This window comes from Balaenoptera musculus, chromosome 2, assembly GCF_009873245.2.
Source record: "Balaenoptera musculus isolate JJ_BM4_2016_0621 chromosome 2, mBalMus1.pri.v3, whole genome shotgun sequence".
NCBI classification, from domain to species: domain Eukaryota; kingdom Metazoa; phylum Chordata; class Mammalia; order Artiodactyla; family Balaenopteridae; genus Balaenoptera; species Balaenoptera musculus.
Genome location: NC_045786.1, coordinates 19,126,173 through 19,145,726, shown reverse-complemented (window position 1 = coordinate 19,145,726; position 19,554 = coordinate 19,126,173). Strand labels below are relative to the sequence as shown.

The window sequence follows — 19,554 nt, the reverse complement described above, 5'->3', positions numbered from 1 at the left end:
CTCCAGTCCCTAATGACCATAAACAAAAGCCCATCCAATAAAGAATTGCTGAGATTCTTATTTGAACTGAAAGGTTCTGTTAAGTTAGCCATATCTAACTTCTAATAAGGAGGGAAATTAAACAAAGTAGAAGATGTGTGAAAACCAGTCAAGAAAATACACTCACCTTAAAACAGTTCTAAAATAACTAGAAATAGGATAGGGGTGAGCTATTTTCTTGTCCAAATGAGCTGACAGGGAGACACTAAGGACAAGCCCCAAACAGCTAAAACTTCAAGTAAGGAGACCAAAAATAAACAGACTAAGTAAAGCATCAACTTTTTATGACTGGTGTAGTCAGATCCCCGGATTACATAGCTCTGGATTGATGTTCAGGAGTTTGTCAAATATTAGCTTTGTGACAAGTCATTCATATCCTTAGAATCCCTTTCCTCATTAGGAAAATGACTATAAAATATATCCTGCCTATTTCACAACAAGATAATATGGATCAATGGAAGAGATGACGCCTTGCTCATCTACATATCCTAGGATATACAGTAAGATAAAGGCAGGATGAAATAAAATACTTAAAAGGTGCTTTTTAAGGTAATAAAAACTGTAGAATATAAAGCACATTATTATAATGGAATCAGAAGGACTACAATATTCAAGAGCTACAAAGATATTTTATCTTTTAAAATGGGGAAACCAAAAAGTCTATTTATAATACAAAGGGAAATGCAGATTTTTAACTAAGACAGAAATTTATGCCCCTTACATATTGAGTATCAAGTCCTAGGAACATAAAGAGAAATAAGGTACATATGAATATGATAATTATCATACAATAAGGTAACTGCTATTACAGAGATATTTTTTGAAAAGTCGTAAGAGAACACAACAACTAATTTCCTAAGTGATAAGGCTTCACTGAAGTAACACTTAATTCACAAATGATGGGGGCAGAAACCTTGGGGAAGAGGGCAAACAAAAAGTCATCAAAGGGCTTGGAATGTTTGAGATGCAGTAAAAAGTTTAGTGACCGAAGAAAGCACTAGAAAGATGGGCTATGGCCATATTGTGAAGAGCCTTGTTTGAATTTAATTCTATAGCTAATATCATTAGTTTTGTTTTATAGGAAGAAAATAGAAGACAAAGATGATAAGCTGGAGAACACAAGGCTGATGTAACAAGAGAAAAATAGTATGAACCCAAACCGAGCCCTGACTAAGAAGGATGCAAATACCAAGTCACAGACAACAGACATTTGAAGAAACCAGAAAAGTATAGGGATTGTGAGGGAGAAGGGTTCTGGATGGATGTGCTGGTTATTGATTTGTTGTCTCTTAGCTCCTCTTTATCCTTTTTTTGGCTCTATGTTCATGGATCTGGGCCCTTTAAATATTTTTCCTTTGTTGGCTAGAACATCAAGCTGTCAGTAGAGGGCACTGGAGAGACACTGTAGGAGGAGTTTCTGCTCCTGGTTCAGGCTATTGTGTTCACTCAGCAGGCTCCTGTGTGCAACGTAACACCCATGGTTTCTCCAGGAGTGGTTCCTGCCACTCGTGCAGCTTCTCCAAAGCCTGGCTCCTACAGTGCACAGTTGCCAGCAGTACCCAGCAGCTTTTCCAGTAACACACATCCCCATGAACAGCTTCTCCTGGTACCCAAGGGGGCAGACTTCCATCAGGTTCAGCTGGCACGGCACCAGTGACTCCTGGGCCATTCAGTGAGCCAAGGCCATGCCCTCTCCAACAACCTCAGAACCTCAGCCCAGGGGTGGAGAACTCTTCCTGGGAAGCTCTCAGTCCTGGGAGGATTAGCTGCTTCTTGAATCCGCAAGTCCTATATATTTGAATTTTCTTTACTTATTACTAGCCAATCCCTAGTTATTCTAATCCCCTGTTAGACCAGGGTTTTTAAAATATTAACTAAAAAATTATATATTTTTTATATTAAACATTCACTGTTCAAATGACTATGTGGTCTCTCTCTCTTGGTTGGACCCATACTGATGAAGAGGGGCTAAAACCACCCTAAGATCAACTACACTGGAATCTGGGGAAGCAGCTCAGTTTTAGACATCTTAATTTTGAGGTCCTTGGAGCCTATCCAGAGGGGTATTTTAATAAGCCACCAGATAACTACTTTAAAACTTTAGAGATACTTTAGAGTTGGAGATAGATTTGGGAGTTATCAGCATAAAAATATATATAGACATTAAGATATACAATCTGGGAGACTATGCAAAATGAAAATTAGATTACAGATAAATGTACACACACTATGTAAAAGGCTGGCAATAAAAAAGCCCAGCAAAACAGAAAGAGAAAAAAAAAACCCATCAATGTAGTATCACTCAATTTATGAAAGTATTTTGAAAGCAGTGGATGTTCAGCAAGGTCAAATGCTAAGGAAAAGATGAAAAAGATGTGGATTTTTAAAAAGACCTGTACTTACTGCTAAGGAAGTCAACAAAATATACCAAAACAAGTCTATAAAATGGTAAAAGTAGTAGCCAAACTACAATGGGATGTAGTATGAATAAAAGTTTAGCAAGAATAGATATTAAGTTCAGAGTACTACTTTTTCAAGAAGTCTGAAAGCAACAGGAAAAGAAGTCAGTAGCTTGAAGGAAGTTGAAAGTTTTTTGCTTGCGCTGTGAAGTGGGTATTTGGATGAGCAAGACCTGATGAAAGCAATGTAACCTCAGAGCAAAGGAAGTGCGAGTAGAGATGAGGGAGGATGCTTAAGAAGAATGAAAATGTTTGTGAAGCAATAACAAACGGTCATCAGTGATAAACCATAGGAATAATGAAGGTAAATCAGAGGATAAGACACCAATTCTGTATTTGAGACCATTAGTCTTAAGCTCAGCACTGGCTTCTAGAGGTTAGCTACTTTTCAAGCCCTCAAAATGTACTTCACTACTGACCTAGCCATTTCACTTGATGAAATAGTCAAACATTTAGCACCACAGAGAGTACAAATGGAGTTGTTTAGAGCAGCAAAAAATTGGAAACAATTTCCAACAACAGAACATCATAAAATGAACACTCTGAAAGTCATTAAAAATAAAGAAAATGTATGGAATAAAAAGTTCTTAAGACTATTAAATGATCAAGCAAAATCTAAATCAGCATATACAGTATGATCCAACTATTATAAAATAAAAAAGTACAAGTGAGAAAAAGAGAAGCAGGATCATAGGTTAATTTAATTTCTTCTACCTACATAATATTTTCCAAAATTTCTAAAATGAACATAATATTACTGCATGTAGCAATTTTGATACATGCAGTCTTATTAGGAAAGCTCTCGGGCTGTAACTTGGAAGAAGGGTGTCACAACAGAAGACAAGAATGGATTGCCTATAGACAGAGGCAATAGGAATTTGGCAGAAAATATAAAAGGAAAGAATAGGGGCTTCCCTGGTGGCACAGTGGTTAAGAATCCACCTGCCAGGGCTTCCCTGGTGGCACAGTGGTTAAGAATCCACCTGCCAGGGCTTCCCTGGTGGCGCAGTGGTTGAGAATCTGCCTGCCAATGCAGGGGACACGGGTTCGAGCCCTGGTCTGGGAAGATCCCACGTGCCGCGGAGCAGCTGGGCCCGTGAGCCACGATTACTGAGCCTGCGCGTCTGGAGCCTGTGCTCCGCAACAAGAGAGGCCACAATAGTGAGAGGCCCGCGCACTGCGATGAAGAGTGGCCCCCGCTTGCCACAACTACAGAAAGCCCTAGCACAGAAACGAAGACCCAACACAGCCATAAATAAATAAATAAATACTTAAAAAAAAAAAGAATCCGCCTGCCAGTGCAGAGGACATGGGTTCGAACCCTGGTCTGGGAAGATCCCACATGCCGCGGAGCAACTAAGCACGTGCGCCACAACTACTGAGCCTGTTCTCTAGAGCCCGCGAGCCACAACTACTGAGCCCATGTGCCACAACTACTGAAGCCCGTATGCCTAGAGCCCATGCTCCGCAACAAGAGAAGCCACCGCAATGAGAAGCCCGCCCACCGCAAGGAATAGTAGCCCCCGCTCGCCGCAACTAGAGAAAGCCTGCGCGCCGCAACTAGAGAAAGCCTGTGCGCAGCAACAAAGACCCAATGAAGCCAAAAATAAATAAATTAATTAATTAAAAAAGAAAGAAAAAAAAAAAAAGAAAGCATAAAGACAAACTTTTCATCTAAGTAAAATTGTATCCCAAGACTCACCTCACAACCACTCCCCATCCCACCCCCACCAAAAGCAGACTTTTTTTTTTTGGCTGCGCCACATGGCATGTGGGATTGTAGTTCCCCAAACGGGGATCGAACCCGGGCCCCCCGCATTGGAAGCGTGGAGTCTTAACCACTGGGCCACCAGGGAAGTCCCGCAAACTTTTTTTCAACTCCTCCTCTACTGTCCTTTGCCATAGCCCCTGATATCAGGACTAAGAACATAAGCTATTTATGGTTAAAGAGGCTTCTGAGAAACTTAACTGTAGATTATAATGTTTACTATGAAAAATGTAGTCTGAGCTACAAGCAACTATCTTATTAATGAATCTTGTAAACACAAGGTTCCTAGGTTGGGAATTCGCTATATCCTAGGCCACAATGATTTTATAATTCTCTGAATACTCAAAGTATGGTTTCATAGCTTATACATTTCACTTTCAGGTATCTATATTCTAATTGTTCAATTACACTGAAAGCTCCTATAAGGCAGTAGATGATAACTTCTTGCTATTCTATCTTTCCTGAGAATTATGGGAATTATGGAGTTAACTGTAGTTAACTGTAGGTTCCCTGCTACCATTGAAGCAACACAAAAGAATATCTAAACATTACAAGCAGTAACGTAGGAAGTGAATACCAATACACTGCCACATGAAATTTTTTATAAATTAAATGTTAAAAATAAAATAAAGTAATATTTCTATATGTACAACAAAGCCAGAGTTGGACATCTTTAAACGTAAAAGGGAGATTAAGGGAGATTAAGCTGAAGACAGAAATCACCCTGTTACAAATGCCTAAACATAGAAAGTTATTTCAGGCATGTTTACAATGTACTAAACTAAAAAAACTTTCTCACACACCCAGGGTAAAAACTATTACCTCATTGCTGGGAGCCTCATGCTCAGACACTACATCTCGATGCTGGTTTTGAGAAATTGATGCACTGACAGAAATAGATGTGTTTTTCGGTGAATGGAAGGCATTGATGAGATGACTCAGAGGAACTGTAACCTATAAAAAGACAGAAGTTGAAAATAAGTAGTGTTTTTTAAAATAAAAACAGAAAAAAACTTGTTATTGTCAGGACTGGGTATTGTAAAAAGTTAAATATACACCGTATATCAAAACTATACATTAAAAATTATAAATACTCAGATTATTGCTGGTAGGAAGAAAACTGGTATATCCCTTCAGGATAGTATAGGGGTTATATACAGCAAAAGTATTAAAAATACATACATTTCACCATTCGAGCAATCTAACTTCTAGGGATTTATTCCAAGGAAATAATCTAGTAAGTAATGATCTATGCTTGCATATGCACAGAAGACAGTTTTCATCAAAATATTTGAAAATTTGTGGAAAGCTAGAAATGTCCAATAGGGGAGTGGCTACACAAATGATACCACCACAAAAATGAAATATTTCGCAGACATGAAACAAGTAAGCATATACCCAGAATTTTATACTTTTCAACTTCCCCATGCACCACCCTATTCTAAGTCACCATCATCTATATGTGGATTTTTACAACTGCATCCTAACTTCTCTCCCTGAATCTGCTCTATTAAAGCCAGTCAGCTCTCATCACTCCTCTGCTCAAAACCCTCCAATGGCTATTCTCACAATAAAAGTCAACGTCCTAATAACGATGACAGAGAAAGCCCTCCCTGGCTCTTTATCACCTCTCCGAATTGATCCAGCACTAAGTTCCCCTTCCTTCTCTCTGCTCCCACCACCGCATCCCCCTTTCTGTTCCTGGAACACACCTGGCAGGCCCTCACCTCAAGGACTTTACACTGCCGTTTATTCCCGCCTGTCCAGTTAGTCACATAGTTTGCTCTCCCTTCAGTTCTTAACTCAAGTCATCTTTTCATGCATCTTCTCCCTGGACAACCTATGTAAGATTTCAGCAACCCTCCCCTAAAAAATATTCCTTGTTGCCTTCCTCTGCTCTATTTTTTCTTCTTGACATTTTCATTATCTAACACACTTCATATATTTACTTATTTACCTATATATTGTTTACTAGAAATCCCAATCTAAGTCACCTCATTAGCGTAAATCCAGGTATGATCCAAAGAGGGGCTTTAAGAATAAAGACACGCCCATCACACAGGAAATTTCAAGGGTTTTAGGAGCTCTGTGCCAAGAACTGGGAACAAAGACCAAATAGTTTTTATTTATTATACCACATTCTCCCACTGGAGCATAAGTTTCATGTGGCAAGGGGTTTTTTCCTCTATTTTATTTATAAATTATTTAATATAAACTGTTTTTACGTTATACTTAATATAACTTAACACTTTATATTTTATTTTTCTCTACCTTACTTTCTCTATTTCATTCAATACTGTATCCCAGTGCAACAATAATGCGCACAGTAGATGCTAAATAAATATCTGTTGAGCAAATGATTAAATTAAATGGGCTCTTACTTTATGCCACATTTTGAACTATGTACTTTACTTATATTATCTCATTTAATCCTCCTAACAGCTATAAACATCAGTTACTATTACATTTCTATCACACTACTACACTTTCTCAGCAAGAAAGTACTATAGGAAGGATTCTAACCCAGATAATCTGACTCCAGATTTCACTTAAAGACTTTTCATCCCACGGTTATTGATACAGAAATAAATTCATAATACTGTTTTTTAAATGAAAAAAGCGAGCCGTAAACCTTTATGTAACATTTTTTTAAAAAGTATGCATACACATATTTGTGTAGAGTTAAAAGGATGAACGAACTTATTCTAAACTGTGATCTATTGGGGTGATGAAATTATAGGTGATTTTTCTTATTTATATTTTTCTTTTCAGGATTTTTGGCAATTAGCTTGTATTATTTTTACAGTCAGAAAGAAACGATAAGCTCTTTTCAAACTATTACAAGAATCAGGGAATTCCCTGGCGGTACAGTGGTTAGGACTCCATGCTTTCACTGCTGAGGGCCTGGGTTCAATCCCACAAGCTTTGCAGCGTGACCGAAAAACAAGAACAACAAACAAACAAACAAAAAACTACAGGAATGAAATTATTTTGAGATACATATTTTCTGTCTATACATTTTTTGGTTTTGTTTTTTTGGGCTCCCTGTGCGGCTTGTGGGAATTTAGTTCCCCGAGCAGGGATTGAACCTGGGCCCTCGGCGAGAGTGTGAAGTCCTAACCACTGGACCGCCAGGGAATTTCCTGTCGATAACCTTGAAAAGTTTTATTTTAATTAGTTGTACCTCTTCTCATTCAATAAAGAATTTAACCTGCTAAAAGATGGTTTGATCTCTCCTCAATGAAAAGGTTGAACTTCTGTGTCATATAACGGTCCTACATGAGTCCAGTTAGGACTGCCTATAGTACAGAAAATTCCTTCACTACCTCTACCGACATTGCATACCACTAACTCCATTCAGCTAATGATAAATTCTCCTAAAATCGGATCTTCCTGACATCAATTTCTTGGCAGTTCAGTTTCAAAAGGTTTAATATTGAATTCAGCAAGCCAAGTCAAATTCTTTTTTTTTTTTTTAATTAATTAATTAAATTTTGGCTGTGTTGGGTCTTCGTTTCTGTGCGAGGGCTTTCTCTAGTTGCGGCAAGCGGGGGCCACTCTTCATCGCGGTGCGCGGGCCTCTCACTATCGCAGCCTCTCGTTGCGGAGCACAGACTCCAGACGCGCAGGCTCAGTAGTTGTGGCTCACGGGCCTAGTTGCTCTGCGGCATGTGGGATCTTCCCAGACCAGGGCTCGAACCCGTGTGCCCTGCATTGGCAGGCAGATTCTCAACCACTGCGCCACCAGGGAAGCCCCAAGTCAAATTCTTTTTCAAACGATTGGTAGGACTCCTCCAGACACCGGTCATCTTGGTAAATAACACCTACTTGCATCCAGCTGATCAAACCCAGAAACACCTCTTTCCATCATTCCTCATTAAATTCTATTCTTTTCTCTTTCTTTCTTTTTTGGCCACACCGCGCGGCTTCTGGGATCTTAGTTTCCCGACCAGGGATTGAACCCCAGTCCTTGGCAGTGAAAGCATGAAGTCCTAACCACTGGACCACCAGGGAATTCCCTCTGTTCTTTTTTCAAAATAAATCTCATCCCCTTCTTTCCATAACCACTGTCACCACTTACCGGTGCATTATCCCTCTCTGGATTAGTGTAGTAACATCCTAAACTGAAAACATTTCCACTCTGTCCTTCCACATTCTCCACACAGCAAGAAGCCAGAGTAATCTATTACTCTGTAATAGATTGTAATGTAAATCTGATCATGTTACTCCTTAACATGCTTAAAAGTATTCAGTGGTTTCCAACAAACTTAAAGTTAAGTCCAAAGTCCCTTATCGTAACACCCCGTATGATCTGCATCAAGTCTTCTCCCCAACCTCCTTTCCGTCACTGGCCCTTTAATCACCACGCTCTAGCCACACTGGCCTTATTCTTATTCCTCCAATCAGCTAGGCTTGTCACTATCTCAGAACCTCCAGATGTTCTGTCTACCTGTTCACATCTATTCACTCTTCACTTGGCTAACTCCTACTCATTTTTTACTTCATATCATCAAGATTCCACATTTGCTTTGTTCACCTAGCACATTACTGATGCCCAATAAATAACTAACCACTTCATTTTTTATTACCCCACCAGTACTAGCAAAATTCAAAACAAAACAAAACAAAAGGGAGTGGAGGTTACACAGAGGGACATAATTATATGCTTTAACCAAGAAACTAAAGAACGTCAAAAATTATTTTTAAAACGGAATGTTTTCAAAAACCGTTTATTTGCAAAACCGTGAAGAACTCTCAAAAAAAAAATTAAAATGTCACCATCAAAAAAGATTTTTAAATGAACTAAGAACAAAACATTGTCACCGGTGATTACTCCTGAAAGAAGAATTAAAAATAAAAACGCTTGGAATCTTTTTTCTCTGCCCTTTTGCTTCAAAAATGAAAAGATGGGGAGGAGGCTGAATCAAAATTTTAAGTGCAAGCAGTCAATAACTTAAATATATCAATATATATTTATTAGTTACTTTCGGTCAAAAAAAGAAAGCATTCATAGGAGATTATTCAAATTTTTATAGCATGTTTGGGTTAAATTCCATTTAAAAGAAAGAGTAGAGAATCCGGGTTGTGAAGACGAAAGTCTTTGAAGAGGCGAAGGATGGAAAAGGAACATCACTTGCTCCCTTTACACCTACGGCAGACGTTTCCCCTGCCCCCTCCCCACCCCCACCCCAGAACGTCTAGCACTGAACAATGCCTGATGGATTCTGTAGCAAAAATTCCACGCAATCAAATCGATAAGCCAAGGTCTCCATCACGCTCGTATTTTGCTTCTGCTTCATCGTCAGCCCTTTACTCTCAGCGTTGCCCCGATCCCTTCTCAACCCCAGGACTCCAACTGGATTAAACGCTTCCCTCCTACGATCCCTTAAGAGAAACCACTTCCAAGAAACGCAAACGGCAAACGCGGGCAGGGCGGGGGAAGAAAAATGGACTGGATGCCGGACCCACCTGGGGCTGAACGGTGCTCGACAGGGAAAACATCTTCTCCAGGCCGTCAGCGACCTCACCCGCCTGCCGAAACTGTCCCTCTTGTCCACGGCCCAGCGGGGAGGCGCTGAGCCCTTTTTTCCCCTTCTTTTCTCTCTCCTCTCGCCCTCACTCTTCCTAGAAACGGAAAATGGCCTCCCCTGCCTACAGCTGCTGCAAAGACAGACAATCTGCCCCGGAAGGCAAGGCGCTAACGCAACAGTACTTCCGGGGCAAGTGAGGCCGCCACCCAGGGGCGTGCGTCAACGCTCCGCCTTTTAGGGGGCAGCTGACGCCCCCCAAGGTAGTTCACGTTCACGTTGAGTAATGCACGCGCCGGAGCCCCAAAGCTCACTGGCTGTAGTTTTCTTTTTAAAGGGGAAAGACACGGACCCTGTTAAATCTTTCTCCAGCTTCGTTATCAATACTTCCAATATATTTTCCTGTTCTGACTGGGCCTTGAGCTATTAATAAGCTCGTTTGCTACAATTAAGTGCTCTGTATCTTCCCCACAATAAATAACTCTTCCTATTTCAGATAGGCAAGTTACATCCTGTTAAAATGTCAAATTACAGGACCAGTCATGCGCATCCTGCTCATCCAGTTTCTCCACATTCTGTGATTTCACTGGCCATTGTTTCACGGACCAGACCGAACTGGTTTACGTTTCTCCCGCGGGTGGGAGGCCGCAAAGGAGTTTAAAAAACAAACAAAAAAAGTGGGATGAGGGCCGGGTCCCACCAGCCTCGTTTGGAGGTCGGGAGAAAACTCTTCAAATCCCTCGATTCAGATTCAAGACCCCGTAATCCCTTTCCCCGTCTGCCAAGAACTATTTGTGTCGCCCCCTGTCCCTACAAACGAGGTACGTGAGCCGCTGTCACCCTGGAAGAGCCTGTGGTTGGTTCAAGAATTTCCCAGCTGCCCCGCCTTCAAGTTCATTGGCTTCTGCGTTGACGCAGAGCAGGTGACAGGGGCGGGGCCGCACTGGATTGGGCGTGGTGTGCGCAGCGACGGGGTGACGTCACGGCCGAAGCGCGGCATGGGCGGAGCCTCACTTTGAAACCAGTTGGCGGGAGTTGGGCTCCGGAAGGGGCCTTGGTCGCTGACAGAGACTTGCATCCGGGCTGGCCTGCTATGGAGACCACCGCCGGCGGCGAGATGGAGAGTGGAGGAGGCACGCCGACAGGGGAGTTCGTGAATAGGATCCCGGTGCCACGACCTCCCTCCATTGAAGAGTTCACCATAGTGAAGCCCATTAGCCGCGGCGCCTTCGGGAAGGTGTATCTGGGGCAGAAAGGCAACAGGTTGTACGCGGTGAAGGTAAGAGTCAAGGAATAAAGAAAGCGAAAGAGGCCGGCCCTTCGGCCCTCCTTCCCGCCCCCTGAACTGGGCAGGCCCCAGGGCCGCTGGAACGACTAGACAGGTGCCTGGCTCGCTGAAACCTCCGGAGCCCTGCGGGATGACTTCTCACTTGGGGTGACAGAGCGGGCAAGTCGGCGCCACCTCTGCCCCGCCCTTCTCTTCGCACCACGAAAGCTTAGGAGACGCCAGAACTTCTGAATCCTTTTTACTAATTTGGGCTTTACCAGGATTAGGGTTGAAACTTTAAATTTGAAACAGTTATTTCCATATTATATTTTAATTCTATCAGTTTGACAGATTCATTTTTTTTATTGAGATGTAACTGACATTTACTAGTTTCAGGTGTACAACATAATGATTCAGTATTTGTCTATGGCGGAGTGATCTCCACAATAAGTCTAGTTAACAACCATCATGACACAGCTACAAAATTTTTTTCTTGTGATGAGAACTTTTAAGATCTCTCTCAGAAGCTTTCAAATATACAATGTAGGATTAACTGTAGTCAGCATGCTGTGATGTAGATTAACTTCTGACCTATATAACCAAAAGATCTCATTAAACCCCACTTTTCTCTTCATTCTATAAATGTAGAATGTACTTATATTTAAAGATGAAGCTGAAATATGTCCCAAATCACTCCTTTATCCTTGCAGTAGTATATATCATTCCAAAGCATTCAAGAGCTTTCAATATATTTGAAGCTGTTCTGGCCACTCTTGATTCTCATCCACTCCCATAGCTTCAGATTACTCACATCTCAGCACTGAGTGATGGTGATAAAGGAAAGAAGCCAGCAGTCTGGTGCAGTTTCAACTTCCTGTTGGACATTGCTGTGTGAATATCTAGCAGGCACCTTGGAATTGTGCTTGCCTAACTTCGAACAATCCTCTCCACCTAACTGCCTCCTGTATTCCTTCTCTCCATGTAATAATACCACCATCTCTGTCATTCAAGCTAGAAACTTCAGTCATTTTAACTTTTCTCTACTTCATCTGTACATTCTCTCTCTCAACTAAGCCTGTCAATTCTGTCTCATATTCATTCGTATTACCCCTTCCATTCCATTCCCAAGCCTGCCCAAGTACAGGACTTCATTTTTTCCATTTGTTTCTTTCCCTTTCTTTCTTTCTTTCCCTTTCCTTCCTTCCTTTCTTTCTTTCTTTCTTTCTTTCTTTCTCCTTCTAAAAGTACAATTCAGTTTTTAGTAAATTAAAGATAGAGTAACCATGACCACATTCCAATTTTAGAACATTTCCATCACCCTGAAAAGACCTCTCTTGCTCATCTGCAATGTCTCCCCCCCTTAACACCCCTAGCCCCAAGTAATCATCAGTCTACTTTCTATCACTATAGGTTTGCCTTTTCTGGACATTGCGTATAAATGGAATCATGAAATATATGGTCTTTTGCATCTGGCTTTTTTCACTTGACATGATGTTTTTGAGGTTCATCAGGCCTTCATTTCTATACCTAGTCTATTGGAACAGGCCCCTAACTGGAATCACTATTTTATTCCTTAGACTGTGCCATGCAAGCTGAAGTCCAAACTCCTTAGGAAAGCAGTCATGCTCCAAGTTCTGGCTCTAAACTTCCACTGTATCTTCTACATATTCTATGTTCTAGCCACGCCAGACAATTGGCTAGTCCTTGAATTCTGTGTATTGTCTTGCTTCCAAACTTATGTTTATTCTGTTTCCTCCTTAAGTGCCTTCCTTCCACCCTTCTCTGCTCTTCTCCACCTGTGTTATTTATGTATTAAGGTTCATCTTAGCCCCCCTTCAAACCTTTCCTGACCTTTCAGACCCACCCTATTGAAATTAATTCTCCCTCGCTTCATATGTTCCCAAGATTTTTTGCGTTTCCTTCTATTATACTAACCAGTCACTATTAGCTGTTGAAATGAAGACACCAATACACTTTTTGATAAGTATTTGTGAATATCCGCTTTGTGTGTAGGGTCTGTGTACAGTGGTAACAAAACGAACATGCCCTCATAGAGCTTGCAATCTAGTGGAATGATAGGTGAAATCATGTTTCAGACTGGCTTTGTCAGTTTCCCTTGTTTTCAAAGGCTCTAAGGCTCTAAGGCTCTAAGGAAAGGCTCTAAGGCTGGAATTTACAGTGTATGGAAAGGCTCTAAGGCTGGAATTTACAGTGTATTAATGATTTTATTACATGTTCTATTGAATCTTTGGAAGAAATATGCCTTTTTTTGACTTGTAATCTTCCTGAGAATTGATCTCAATGTTACTAACTATTCAGTTTAGTGCTCCAATTTTTTTTTTTAATTTATTTATTTTTGGCTGCGTTGGGTCTTCATTGCTGTGCGCGGGCTTTTCTCTAGTTGCGGCGAGTGGGGGCTACTCTGTTGCGGTGCGCGGGCTTCTCACTGCGGTGGCTTTTCTTGTTGCGGAGCACGGGCTCTAGGTGCGTGGGTTTCCGTAGTTGTGGCACACGGGCTCAGTAGTTGTGGCTTGTGGGCTCTAGAGCGCAGGCTCAGTAGTTGTGGCGCATGGGCTTAGTTGCTACGCGGCATGTGGGATCTTTCTGGACCAGGAATCGAACCTGTGTCCCCTGCATTGGCAGGCAGATTCTTATCCACTGCGCCACCATGGAAGCCCTAGTGCTCCAATTTTAATGTAGATTATCGTTTTGCTTCCTTACCAATTACCTGGAGATTTTAAGAGTAGTTATTTATTTTCTATAACACAGCATATGAGACTATTAAGTTTCAGTAAACTCTAACCATTTTTAAGAAATTTTTTTCCCAGGCAAACAAGCATACATTCTTCCTCTTTCTGTTTCTATTTCCATCCATCAAAGAACCAGAAATTTAAAAAAATGAATTAGCTACTATTTCTCTATGCCTACATTCCTGATTATCTGGGGACGTATTAGGAACATTACTATCTTTTGGCTTAGTTGTAAGGACAGCAGAACAGAATTTTTTTTCTACTAATAGGTAGGGTAGTCAGGGAGCATTTGCTTACATCTTTTTCCTTATCAAAAGGGATGTGATACTTTTGCCACTTGATACCAAGATAAGCAGTTCTATGTTAAAAAAGTTAACAAAGTTTTGTTTTGTTTTCATCATATTAGCTGTTTTTCTAGCAGAGTTTCCCGCTGGCAATGTGAGGTCCAAACAACATCTGTGTTTTCTCTCTCTGATTGTTTTCATGATGGCAACTTGGAAACCTGAGAATACTTTGTCATAAAAAATAAAATGGATGTGTCTATTGTCATGTTACATACTACAGGTTGTCAAAAAAGCAGACATGATCAACAAAAATATGACTCATCAAGTACAAGCTGAGAGGGACGCCCTGGCCCTAAGCAAAAGTCCTTTCATTGTGCATTTGTACTATTCACTGCAATCAGCAAACAATGTCTACTTGGTGAGTAAATAACTTGACATTTTCTCTTCATTCAGGAATCACTGAACCCAGTGACTTAAGAATTACAGTCTCTGGATTCAGAGTGCCTGGGTTTGAATTCCAGATCTTGCACGTACTAGCTTTATGACCTTGGCCAAGTTACCTTACCTGTTCTGTTAGTTAGGGTTCTCAGGGAAAAAGAACAATAGAGTGTGTGTGTGTGTTTGTCTGTCTGCCTGTGTCTGTGTGTGCGTGTGTATGTGTGTGTGTGTGTGTGTGTGTGTAGAGAGAGGGGGATTTATTTTAGGGAATTGCCCTACATGGTTATGGCGCGAGCAAGTCCAAAATCTGCAGGGTAGGCCAGCAGGCTGTAGACTCCGGGAAGAGTTGATGTTGCAGCTCAAGCTCAAAGTCAGTGAAGAGGTAGAATTCCCTCCTCTTTGGAGGAGAAAGAGATGACACCTCAATTTTTTTTCTCTTCAGGTCTTCAGCTGATTGGATAAGGCCCTCCCACATGATGGAGGGTAATCAGCTTTTACTCAAAGTCTAATGGTTTAGATGTTAATCTCATCTAAAAAATACTTTCACAGCAACATTTAGATCAGTGTTTGACCAAATATCTGGGTACCATGGCTTAGCCAAGTTGACACATAAAATGAACTATCACACTTCAGTTTCCCCATTTGCAAAATGGACATAATAATAGTACCTACCTCAAAGGTTGTTATGAAATTTCAATAAGTTGATATAAGCTATGTAGAACAGTGTGTGGCACAGAGTGCTACAAATATTTGGTAAGTAAAGGATGCATAATAGAAATAGTACATAAAGCTTGGGGTATAATAAGGAAAGATTTAGGGAAGTGGTGGATTTGGGGTGTATGGACTTAGAGAGTTGCTTGCTTTTCATTTAACACGGCAGCTTACACTCTTTTAATTCTAATGAGGAATTTGGGTGGGGGCAGGAAGAGGTGAGGATGGTAGGTGTTTTGACTTCAAGTTCTAGATGTTCTTCTGACTTCAGAGACAGTGTGTGGATTAAATGTTTGGTAACTCCAGTAGCTTCTGTTTAGTGTAAACAAACAGAATAATTGACTTTACATCTTTTAAGCCAGTAGTTGGCAAACTGGCCCATGGGCCAAAGAGCACAGGCTCTAGGCACGTGGGCTCAGTAGTTGTGGCGCACAGGCTTAGTTGCTCCGCGGCATGTGGGATCTTCCTGAACCAGGGATCGAACCCATCTCCCCTGCAATGGCAGGTGGTTTCTTAACCACTGTGCCACCAGGGAAGTCCCTACTATAATATTTTTGAGTTATTATTGCTGAAGTCAGATAGGCGGCCATATCTTGTCTACTAACTTCATCACTGGTTTAGATCCTTGATGCTCAAAGTGTGTCCACAGACAAGCAGTATCAGCATTGTCTGAGAGCTTATTACAAATGCAGAATCTCAAGCTGCACTCCAAATCTGCTGAATCAGAATGTGATTTTGTTTGTTTGTTTATTTTTTGGTTTTTGGCCGTGCTGTGTGGCATGTGGGATCTTAGTTCCCCGACCAGGGATCGAACCCGCACCCCCTGCAATGGAAGTTCGAGTCTTAACCGCTGGACCACTAGGGAATTCCCCAGACTGTGAATTTTAACAAGATTCCCAGGCATGTTAAAGTTTGAGAAGCACTGGCTTAGACAAAAGATTTCCTAGAAATCAAAGCTACTTTGAGACAAAAAGATAAAGTATGACTAAACTTAGCCACAATAACAACAAATAATTGATTATTACTTTCCAGGTACTATACTAAGTACAAGAAACATAAAGATGGAAATGTTTATTACGGAAACGTTCAAACATATACAAAAATTGAAAGATTACTATAATGAACTCCCATATATCATCACCCAAGTTCACCAGTTGGCAACACTTCACCAAATTTGTTTAATCCATTCCAACTCCTCCACCAACCTTTCATGTAATGGTCTTGGCATCCTGTGATTCAGTGCCTGGATTTTTTTTTTTTTTTTAACATCTTTGTTGGAGTATAATTGCTTTACAATGGTGTGTTAGTTTCTGCTTTATAACAAAGTGAATCAGCTATACATATACATATATATGCGTCTCCCTCCCACCCTCCCTATCCCACCCCTCTAGGTGGTCACAAAGCACCGAGCTGATCTCCCTGTGCTATGTGGCTGCTTCCCACTAGCTATCTGTTTTATATTTGGTAGTGTATATATGTCCATGCCACTCTCTCACTTCATCCCAGCTTACCCTAATGCCTGGATTCTTTATTAAGGCTTTCAAAATGATGATTTTTAAAAATTCTATTATTCCTTCAGCTTTTATTAGCTGGAATTCTTCTATAAAGAGCTTTCCCTTATTATCTATTTCATTGCTTTGAAATACAGCTTGTCTAAGGAAGGCAGAATAAATGCTTGATTCTTTCCCTTTCATTACCAGTTTTCCGAAGTGCAACCTCTAAATAAGTGTGTTTTTTAAAGTATCTTTATGAATTCATGGAATGTTGTAGTTTTGATGTGTTTTAATCCATTGCAGTCATTTTTTTCTGTGTTTAAATTGTCCCATCTTTAGTAAGTGGGAGCCCCTTCAGTTAATTTCTTTGTCTTTTTATACTATCCTAGTATTCTGATAGCTTCCTTGCTTTCTGTCATGACAAGATAGTTAAGGCTCATTTTGCAAATGTCCTGAACTAGATCTAGGCAAGGAGGTCTAGCTCCTTTTTGGGAAATAGTGTCTAGAGACCATGATCTAGGAGGTAGTGATTAGAAAAGTTCATTGCCACTAGGTTGTCATTCCTTTTAGGCATTCTCAGTGGACAGACTAGGAAACACACATTTTTATAGAAAAATATATCATGAGTTCATGCTGATATTTCCAGGTCAAAGGAAAATTACAGAATTTTTGCTTAACATTTTTGAAAAATATATAAAATATAAAAATATTTTGAAAAATATTTGTATTCTTTCACCCTGATAATCTGGGTTCCTAACTATATCTATATATCTATATCTATATCTATATATATGCATATAGTATTTTCAACATAGCAGTACCAGTATTGTTTTCCTAACACTAAAACAAATGGATTCAATTTAGGATTTCTCTGCAATTCTTTTTGCTCTTACGATGTATGTACTGTCAAGATTCTGTTCTCTGAAGTCACTTGAAATAATTCTGTGTGGTTATGAAACTTGAGATAGTGCAAAGTTCATTTATTCCCCTTTTGTATCAGAGATTTCTACTCGAAAAGGGAATCCATAAAAGTACTAGAAGAAAACTGATGTGATTATTTTAATAGAATGGTGCATGTCTTACTAAGTGAAAAATAAAGCCTACTTTGACACAAAATACCATATACATGGTCAGTAAGAAAGGGTAAATACCCCATTAGAAAAATAGGCAAAGAATACAAGTGATTCAGAGAAGAAATATGAAAGACTAAAAGCAGTGTAAAGATGCTAAATCTCCCTAAAAGTAAATAAACATTTAAACAAGTTCATTTTCTCTTTCTTAGATTGACAAAAAGTATTGATAATCATTGTTGATGAGGGTGTGAGAAAACAAGCATTCTCATGAGCTCAAATACAGTTATCTGTTTACTTACTTATTTGCCTACTACTAAACTATAATCGTTAAGTGCATCAGTTACATTTTATTCATGCTATATTCCCCATGCTAGCACAGTTTTTGTGCTTAGTAATGTTTTAATGATTCATACCATCAACAAATATTAACTAACCTCTGTGTACCAGGGAAGTGATTGCCTTAAAGAGGAAAGAAATGACCTTATATTATCAAGTCCTTAGTAGGCAATATTTTATAGCTTGAAACTATAGAAAATTTTGAGAATAATGACTAGTACATGTAGAAGGATTAATAGAGCTTTGCAGCCTCATAGCAGTAATGAATTCAGGCAAGAATCATGTATAGTCATATGATGCTAAAATCATTGCTTGAAAGTTTGTTGGAGAAAGAGGGTATTTACATAGTTTCAAAGTATCTTCCCCAGATTGCCTATTAATTACAAAGAGGGAGAAAATACTTCTTCAGTGGAGAAACCTGGAAGCCACCACCTTAACTAAGTCATCAAAGTTAAGATTACCAGGAATGGAACACACTAATGTTTAGCAGTCTCATCTGGTGGAAGTCACTACGAAGTACTCAACGTAGATTTTGTAGTATTCTTGCCCAATATTCATAACCTGAATTGAATCATAAGGAAATAATCAGATGTCATGAAAGACCGTCCCATACCCCATCCAGCACCCTGCCAAAAAAAGGCAAAAAGTTATTCCAGATTAAAGGAGATGAAAGAGATATGACAACTAAATCTCATGCATGGTCCTGGCCTGGGCATGAGAGACGAGGAGAGAGGCCATCAGGAACAATATTGAGGTAATCAGAGAAATTTGAATACAGACTATACAACAGGTAATAGCATTATTTTAGCATTAAATTCCGTGCATTTTATTATGCTATAGTTACATAAGAATGACCTTGTTGGGAGATACATGATGACCTCTTCAACTTTATTCTTGAGTTAGTTAGCCAAAATTTTAAAGTTATAGATTAATACCAGTTGCTAATGTTGCCATATTTTTTTAAATTAAACTGTTTAATCTGAACAAAAATACATGCATGTAAGATATTTATGTTAATGATGTTAATAATTGTGTTATGTTTATTATGTAACATAATCATGTTAATGATTAGCATAAATATTTATTTTTATATTCATATATGTGGAGAGGAAGAAAGCAAATGTGGCAAAGTGCTAACGATCGGCGAATGTAGATGAAGAGAACATGAGAAGTCATCCTGCTCTTCTCACACCTTTTCTGTATGTCTGAATTTTTGTTCAGACTGAACAGTTTAATTTAAATTTTTAAAAGTGTGTGGCAGTATGAGTAAACCTGGTATTGATGTGTACTGCGTGACACCAAGAAAATGTGTCTTATAGGACCATGCTAAAAATGCATAACCATAATGCTCAAGTAAGATATTTTTAAAGTAGTCATATTGGTTTTATTTTGCAATATTTATATTCCT

At 39.8% G+C, this 19,554-nt stretch overlaps 2 protein-coding genes across 3 annotated transcripts in view; one reads left to right on the top strand and one right to left on the bottom strand.

Annotated features, from left to right (window-relative positions):
• YME1L1 (YME1 like 1 ATPase) overlaps nt 1–9,939 on the bottom strand; it is a 34,134-nt gene extending 24,195 nt beyond the window's left edge. The window contains 2 exon segments of the mRNA XM_036842448.1: nt 5,089–5,220; nt 9,736–9,939. Coding sequence (XP_036698343.1) covers nt 5,089–5,220; nt 9,736–9,768 — 165 coding nt within the window. The 5' untranslated portion in view covers nt 9,769–9,939.
• Nucleotides 9,940–10,801: 862 nt separating this feature from the next.
• The window catches only part of MASTL (microtubule associated serine/threonine kinase like), a 32,966-nt gene continuing 24,213 nt past the window's right edge, over nt 10,802–19,554 (top strand). Inside the window, exons 1-2 of one of the 2 annotated variants that reach the window (XM_036842946.1) lie at nt 10,802–11,073; nt 14,376–14,513. In XM_036842946.1, coding sequence (XP_036698841.1) covers nt 10,888–11,073; nt 14,376–14,513 — 324 coding nt within the window. In that variant the 5' untranslated portion in view covers nt 10,802–10,887. The remainder of the gene's footprint in view (nt 11,074–14,375; nt 14,514–19,554) is intronic. The other variant, XM_036842945.1, reaches the window with a different exon arrangement.